General features: G+C 40.2%; 1 protein-coding gene across 5 annotated transcripts in view; it reads left to right on the forward strand.

Annotated features, from left to right (window-relative positions):
* The window catches only part of ZBBX (zinc finger B-box domain containing), a 151419-nt gene extending 143366 nt beyond the window's left edge, over positions 1 to 8053 (forward strand). For 3 of the 5 annotated variants that reach the window (XM_072142882.1, XM_072142879.1, XM_072142883.1), the window contains exons 18-20: positions 184 to 402; positions 4894 to 4996; positions 7606 to 8053. In XM_072142882.1, coding sequence (XP_071998983.1) covers positions 184 to 402; positions 4894 to 4996; positions 7606 to 7702 — 419 coding nt within the window. In that variant the 3' untranslated portion in view covers positions 7703 to 8053. The remainder of the gene's footprint in view (positions 1 to 183; positions 403 to 4893; positions 4997 to 7605) is intronic. The other 2 variants (XM_072142881.1, XM_072142880.1) reach the window with 1 other exon arrangement.
* The last annotated feature ends 785 nt before the right edge of the window (positions 8054 to 8838 follow it).

Here is an 8838-nt window from a genome sequence, read left to right on the forward strand (position 1 = left end):
ATATTATTATTGTGGCGTAATGCAACATTTCATCGCTACTCGCATTGCTTATGAGATCTGAAAGCATTGCATTGCGATTACACCCTGCACATAAGTTCTTGAACTTGTGTTAAATACCTATGAATATCCATAGCCCTGGATTTTCACAGCTCATGTAGTAATTCTTGGATATCATATTTTCAGTAACTTCTAGAAGCGCCTACTCTATTCACCGAACATCAGGCTCTTACAATAATTCAAGACCTAGTTCTGCAGCAGCTAGACCTATGTCCAGAGCAGCCTCAGAGATCTCAGAAATTGAGTCCATTGACCCTACAGACAGACAAGACTACCTTTTTGAAGATGCTTATGAATGGGAAACATTGGCTACTTTGGAACAGGAATTTATTTCTTTGCATACAGGTACTTTACTCTATTTGGGTGTTTTTGTCTGCTTATTGTTTGGGAATAAAAATCTTATATACTGTTTGGTTGGGAGGGGGGCTATAAAAACAATAAACCACTAATGTCACCTCTCTACATGCTCCCGTTTTGCTGCCTCTTTGGCATAACTCACAACCTTTGGGTTGAAGAAAGAGGGACATAAAAGTGGTGCAAGTAAAAAATAAATTTTTTTTGCATAATAAACCACGTCCCTTGCCCCTCCCCTTATCCCACTCCGTAGTATTCCCATCATGTATAATTCTTAGATTAATGGTACCCCATTACCCCCCACCCCTCTTATAGTGGTTCCTTTCTCTGCTCCCCCTCTTATCATTAACCCCCTCTCTGCTCTCCTCCCCTCTCATTGGTACCCCTTATCTGCTCCCCTTCCTTATTATGCGCCTTATCTGCTTTCCCTCTTATTGTGTCCCTCTCTCTGCTCCACTTCTTATCATGCCTCCCACTTCTGTTTTCCCGTCTTATTGTGCCCTCTTCTCTGCCACCCCTCCTATTGTGTATGTTTCTGTGCCCCCTCTTTTATTGTGTCCCTTCTCTGCTTCCTGTCTTTTGTCACCTCTTTTTCTGCTTAAAAATAACCAAACCCTACCCACCTTTACTTGTTCCCACGCTGCTGTTGTGCCTCCTCCGCCACCTCATCTGTACCACAGCGGCGCCCTGCAGGCACGTTGTGATGATGTCAATGCGCCTGCCAGGCACTGCTGTGTATAGACCCACCAGAAACATGTGACGGTGATGTTTCAGACTTATTGGGGAGAATTCATAAAGACTGCCATTTTTTCACCCCGGCGCATCGTCCTCTTAGTAGATACGGGCACAAACTTTGCCAATTCCGACCCATAGACTAGATCTATAGTCTCTGTGCTTTTGCCAGTGGAGACTATAGTAAAGGTGGCAAAATGAGGCCTGAAAAATGGTGCAGATGGGGAAATTCATGTGCATTCTCCACCAGAAAACTGAAATCACCTTCATTGGTTCTTTCCTTTAACATTAAAGAATATCTACCATTTGTTTTATGCATTGTGAACCAAACCTACCTTGAGAATGCTATACCTACACTGATGCAGAAATATATCTTGTTTAATCCATGATCTGAGTGGTTTTGTTCACAAAACAATTATAAAATTCAGGACCTTGGGAAAGCTGGGTGCAGACTGGCTGCCACACATAAACACATTACACGGATCTTCCTGAACTGTCCAGACAGGACTAATCAACAAGAGCTGGATGATTAATATACAGCAGCTGGGGGATGGTGCAGCGATTGATTAATTCTGCCTGTCAGGGACAACACAGTGAATATAGCATTCTCTGAAGAAGTTCATAATTAGGGTAAGAGGAGAAGCACTGAGGCAGCCACGGGAGCCTCATTATTATAATTTTATAATTGTTTATACAGCAAAACCACTCAGTTTAGGGATTAAACAAGATATGTTTCTGCATCAGTGTAGCTACAGCATTCTCAAAATATGTTTGCTTCATAATGCATAAAAGCCAATGGCAGATTACCTGTAAGGTTTGGAACTCCAAACGGTGCAGAACATTTAATAGCTTTATATTGGTAACTTACCTGACAAACACCAATTACAAAAAACATGAAGTGTCCAATTCCTTTTACAGTCCAGGAGCTATTTAACATGGGCCGAACAATATTATTGTTAGAAATATTATAGTGTGGAATGGAAAAAAAAAAGACCATTATTAACAGCTAAAGACAAAGCTTGCACAAGTATAGAGCATTACCATTGCTCTGCAGCCTAAGTTCTGCTTTCCTTGTATTATTCTTGTAGAAAACTTCTCAGCTATAATTAAGCCACTGTACTATTTTTTAATTTATTCAAATTAGCAGTTTTCTCCAATCTAATGTGGGTGGAAGTGTAATGTATAAAAATTAGATTCAGTTTAGCATGTTATTAATGTTACTCTGTTCACTGCTGAAATATGTGTGAAAGAGAAAACCCACCAATTCGGAGCTGAACACCACACATCATACGTTTGTCACATTAAAAACTGGCTGCACTGACAACCGCTGAGGATGAAATGAGTAAAAGCAGTTTTTGGATATTGCTTTGTGCCACCTTTTCTGAACAAGCAGTTTTTGGCACAGTAGTAGACATTAGAAAAATATGAGTGGAGCCGTGTGCTGAGTGCAGTATGTTGCGGAGATGTATTGTTTTATAAATTGTCCATCATATCTTTTGGAAAGAAACGTCTTGAGGGAAATACACACAATGATAAATTGATGACTTGTATTCTAGATTTTGCCGCTGCTGCTTGGCGTTATTTTCCTTCCCTTGCCAATAAATGATTTGCATTCATACCGTAGAATACTACAGTAATACAATAATGTACAAGCGTAGCCTCACTGGGTGCAGAGGTAGCAGCACATGCAGTCCACAGGGGATTTAGTGAATATGCACATTCCCACAATTATCTCCTAATGTTAAAGGGGAAGTGGACCAAAGGAACAACTTTTATATAGGCCAGAAAATATCATATATTTCATCCCTTCTTTTTTGTTAAATCTCCAACTTACCTTAGATAAATTTGAGCCCAGAAAAGTCATGTATTGCCTGAGATGAGTCACTTTTAGTGGCTCGAGGAGGAGCGTCACTTCTGATGCGCCTCTCTTTGTCTATATAGTACCTTGAACTACATCAAGTCATAAGAATAAGAATTTCATCTTTCAGACTGCATCAGTCTTGTGGTTCCTTGGACTCAAATCCGTATAACTTTGGAGTTTTTAATAGCTACACGGGTGGGATTTCACAAATAAGAGTACATATTAGAAAGCACATTTTTAAACACTACTAGAGGGTGCTGGTAGTTTAGTGGGGTAAAAACCAGTGTCCCCTTAAGAGCGCAATCTGAAAATAACCCATTCTATCTTGTGATTGTGATTTTAAATGTGAACTGAGTGTAAATGTTTTTTTTAATTGTTGCAGCCTTTCTTTTCCCAATCCCCAATATGAGGGACAGGAGAAAACTGTTTTGCAATGCAGATCCCTAAAGCTCTGAAGGGGTTTTCAAAGGGAATGGAAATATTCAAAAAATCTCTGGATGACACCTTTTGTAACCCCAGCACACCACTTTCTGGTGTCTCCTAACAAACAGTAAATGCTTTGGGGTTATTATTCAGTGACTAAGGAGGGTCACTGCTCTACCCATTGATTGGCTAAGCAGTTATCTTTGAAGGAAATCTACCATCAGAATTAAGCACAAGTGCGGCACCGTACTGTTCCACAGCCAGGAGAAAGATAGAACATGTCCTTTCTTTCCCTAGAATATATATGCACCTTATATCGTATGGGGAGGGGCGGGGGTGAGTGGTATAGCCTTACCATGTTATTTTACTCTGTAGGTCACACATCTTTGAGGAATTGTGTAAATGTAACTGCTGTACTATATACCATAGCATGAATTGGGAGTGAGTTGTTAATATATATGGATGTAGGTACATGCATTGTGCTTTTTTAATTGTTTTTATATTGTCATAATAAAGATTAATTTGGGTTTCACTATATGTGGGCATCCTCAGCTTAATTGCAGACACTGTTGATAACTGATCATTGTAGCCTGGGGCAAGAGTACAGTAAATTACCATCATCCAGTGGTCTGTTTGTAACTAGGGGTTGTCTGTAAGTCGGGGACTGCCTGTATACATGTCTGTACAATTCTATCTGCACAGTAGAATGGCACAGCATGTGGATCAGTTTGCTATAATACATCCTCCATGGAGATGAATGGAGAGTGGCTGCGGGAAGAGTCAGCAGTCCACTGTTCCCAAGAGGCAGATGCTGGTCCCAGAGCTTTGACCTGCACTTATCATCTTTTTATCACTTTTTCTTTGGATATGTCATTAAAAGTTTGATAGGAAAACTATTTATCATGCTGGTAATTCTAAACCTTAAGCATGTCATGATGCAGATTTTTTTCTGCATCATATGGATGGGAGACGTGTGATATTACTGTACATTGCTGAGTCAGCCACCAGTGATATCACATCCTGTATGACCCCAGTCTAAGGACATAAGTTATTACTATGGTGCTATGTAACATGGTGGCCTCTCTCTAAGCAATCTGCTTATCCCTAGGTTATTTGTGACATGGCCGTCTGTTAACTAAAAAAAGTAAACATAACCCAAAACAAAGAGGGAGTGCCATGTGTGCAGGTCACATGACTGATACCCGGTTTATTCCATTTCAGGACTGAAATGGGCTCCATTTTATTTAGAGACATGTTTCATGTATGTATGTTAATACATTCTGTAAGATATCTCTATTCTTCATCTTTTTAAACAGACAGATTTTCCATCTTTGATCATAGTGATGTCCTCTATAGAAGTTGCATATTGCTGCCATTTCCTGTGTAGTCACTTTTGGGGAAAACATAGAACCAGTTATTACTGACACCACTGAATAGAATTGAAATGAGATCTGATTCCATTGCAGGTAATTCTGAACTTCAGACATCAGCACTCAGTTCTGATTCCTTCCAGTTGACAAGACATGGCCAAAGATTACCAACTTCTGGGGATAAAGTACCTGTAAGCAGGTGAGTGTAATTAAAGGGGTTGTTCATGTGTTTACTGATAAGGTTACCAGCTTCTACTATAATTCTTGTATAGGTACAACATCAGACATTCGGTACATCACCCATTGTGCATATGATATGATTTGCCATATACTCTACTGTAGGAACTGTACATTACATATGCAAACTAAAACATTGCAAATTCTCAATTTTTACACTTTAAACATTTCATTATACATATATATTCAAGAATGACCAAGTTAAGATGTAACTGTCCATATACCACTTTATATGCTCAGTGGAGGCTGGTGGATGGATGCCATACAGTTGTATCCATCTCCCATAATGATATATCTGGTGCAGTTTAAGAATTTTCACTTTTTAAATGTATTTACATGTTTAACGGCATTTAAAAGCTGACAACTATAAAAATCCAGATCTTTTAGTGACACATGCTTGCTTAGTTTTCAAACTTTAGGATTTAGGATTACAGCTGTGACTTTATTAATGCTCTGATGCTAGATTTAGATTCCTGCAGATTAAAAGGAAATAATAATTGATAAAATTTTAACAAACTTTGCGTCAGTATTCTTGTGTATGTTCACAGGTGCCATGTAATCTTTGGTTTCAGGCAGCTCTTATCTCTGCATTCTGAGTTTGCTGTTATGTCAAAGCAACTGGGAGGAGCCTTTGCTGCATTGATTCTGTGGTTCTCCTCTAAGCCCCACTCACAGTTGTGTCCAGCCAGTAAATGTACCCAATCCTTCCACATAGAGATAGTACAGTGTTAAAACACTAGACTTGTTGACTTATCTTAGAAAAGACAATGGGGAAGATTTATTATCCCTTCTAAGCCTTTGGGTGTGATGGGGCGGGAGAACAGGGGCTTAATCTCCTCCACCCGCTACATTTAATGTTGGAGACTACATCAGAAATCTTCCCCAGGTCAGAGAGGAGAGGAGCTTTTTAGTACATATGGGAGCGAGAGTGCCAGCAGGGGGAATTTTGAAACATAACCCTTTAACGACCAGGCCTTTAAGCATTTTTCACTCCCCACCTTAAAAAATCTATAATTTTTTTATTTTTCCATGTAAAGAGCTGTGTGAGGACTTGTTTTTTGCGTAAGTAATTGCAATTCATAGTGACATTATTTCATATTTTATTTCCTATACTGGGAAACTGAAAAAAATTAAAAATGCAGTAAAATTGGTCAAAAAATGTGCTTGTCATTTTTTGTGGGCTTGGTTTTTACAGCTTTCACTGTGTACCCCAAATTATGCCTTCTTTATTCTTTGGGTTGTTAAGATCACGGGGATACCAAATTTATATAGCAAGGGTCGAAGCCAATTTGTTGCCCACATGAGAGGTTGAGCCCTCTCCAAATTCCCGCACTCTACGACAGTCATGGTATCTGGATCTATGAGTAAATGTCCCTGGTTTATCATGCTTGATTTTTAAGGTAGATTTCCTTTAAAGGACATCTACCGCTAGGAACAAGGATTGTAAACCAAGCACACTGACATACTGGTGAGTGCCCCCTCTGGCAGGATCTGCTCTTCTTTTAACTTCTTATGCTCTTATTTTTAAGAAAACACGGCTTTAAGAATTTTGCAAATTTTCCTGAGCAGCTCCAGGCTCCATTAACGTCTAAGGAGACTGGAGCCTCTAAGGCTTGTAAAAACCAGGGAATAAGAAGCTAAAAGATGAGCAGATCCTGCCAGAGGGAGCACACACCAGTATGTCAGTGTGCTTGGTTTACAATCCTTCATCCTGGTGGTAGATATCCTTTAACTACATCACACTTCGTTAAGGAGTTAAAGAACATCAACCATCAAAATCCATCATGATAAACCAGGGACACTTTCTCATAGATCCACTGTGACTGTGGTAATTTTCTTATATTTGTTATCCATGGCCTCCTCTCTTTTAAAATAAATTTTTTTTAATTCTGGGGGATGTTTTGTTGCCCTTTGGTGCTGTTGCATTCATGCTGTTACAATGAGCAAACCTTTTCTCCTCCTCCCCCTGCTCTCTCCCTCCTCCCTCTGCCTGTAATCTAGCAGCAGCAGGAAATGCAGGGGGAGGAGACATGTTCTGCTCATTGTAACAAACAGTGACATCACTCTGGTGGGCTTTGGTGGGTGTTTCCAGACCCCCTCAGGCTCATTAACACAATTTCAAAAGTTGATTTAAGAAGGAAGGAGACCACGGATAACAAATATTGGAAAATTTACACATTCACAGTACCTGGATCTATGAGATAGTGTCCCTGGTTTATCATGATGAAATTTCCCCCCAATATGTCTTCTGATGACCTATGTGTATAATTATGCTGCAATACTATAACTTGTTCTATTGTAGAAATAGAATCATTCTTAATCATCCTGTAACATGCCTGGCCCCTGGTAACAATTAAGGTCAGATTTCTCCTGAATTCTGGGGTCAGTTCTACTCTCCTATGTACAAATGTTAGAGACTGCGGGTATAAAGTGCTATGTCCATGAAAAGATCCAGTGTGTTAGTCACTTCTTAGCCACAGTTGGTTTCCAGGTCACATTTTAAGAGCACAGTATGACTTGTATTATGTCTTAATAGAACTTTCTTTTCTCGTGTTTTTTATTTCTTGTCAGATTGCCCCTATACACTCTGCAGAGCTGTGCTGTAGAAAGTGAATCGGATGAAGAAGAGACCCTGCAAGACAAGCTTAATGTATTGTCACTTCAATAGAGCTTTGCGCCATAGTACAGCAAAAAAATGACACATGCTGTCCATTTCAGACATGTCAGATATTCGATAATTGGTTATAACCATTGCTGAACATGTTTCTTGCTAGTTTATCTTCTTTCCTAAGTGCCTATGTGATGCGCTGTGCACATTTATAGGGGGTTAGACCATTTTTTCAGTGTCTTTTATACTACAACCTATAGTATATTTTACAATTGCAATTGTATTTATTGGTTACATTAGTTGCATTGGTCCTGAGCATTATTGTTTGTAAGTTACAGATGTGTACTTCCACTCTTTATGCAATAGAATTGGACCTATCTTTTAAATAAATTCAGCAGCTCTTGTAATTGTAGTTGTCACTATTATTTAGGTTGTTAAATATTTTCTGTCCGTGTGCTGGTCAGATCCCACTGATCGTGCACAGTGCATCATAGAATTATATGTCTACTTACCAAACAGCAGCACTGGCACTGTTATAGTTGTTACAATGTCGGCGCTGCAGTTCCGCAAGAAGACAAGCAGTCCTTGCATGTTATTTCTCAGCACTCTGCTCGGTCCACGGGATCTGACCAGCACACAAGTCTGATGTTTGTGTTTAGGGTGGCCAATCACATGTACATGTTTTTGTAACACCTAGCACAAGACTTGACGGCCCAGCACAAGCCGTTGTAAGAAACAGGGGCGCGAGAAGCCTCCCATGTCCCCAGTAAAAAAACTAAAATAAACACTCACCTTCCAGCTCCACCCACAGCTTGTCATCTCCCCTCTTAAGCAGTAGCATGGCCTTGCTCTGTCCACTCCTCCAGTGCGCACACCATGTTGTCACGAAGGAGTGCACGGAGCAGTTTGCTGACTGCCTATGTACTGGGTGAGAGGGGGCTGCAGTGTGCTGGCTAACGATATACTGTGGGGGAGGGGGTCTTATGTGTGCTGGCTACCTATATACTGAGGGGGGCTGCATTGTGCTGGCTACCTATATAATGGGAGGGGGAGGAGCTGCAATGTGCTGGATACCTATTTTCTGGGATTGGATGCAGTGTGCTGTATACCTAAAACCTGGGGGGTTGCAGTGTGCTAGATAACCATTTACTTGGGGAGTGGGGGTGCAGTGGGCTTTTTTAGTTTTCTCCCTAAGA

This window comes from Engystomops pustulosus, chromosome 3 (genome assembly GCF_040894005.1).
Source record: "Engystomops pustulosus chromosome 3, aEngPut4.maternal, whole genome shotgun sequence".
NCBI classification, from domain to species: Eukaryota; Metazoa; Chordata; class Amphibia; order Anura; family Leptodactylidae; genus Engystomops; species Engystomops pustulosus.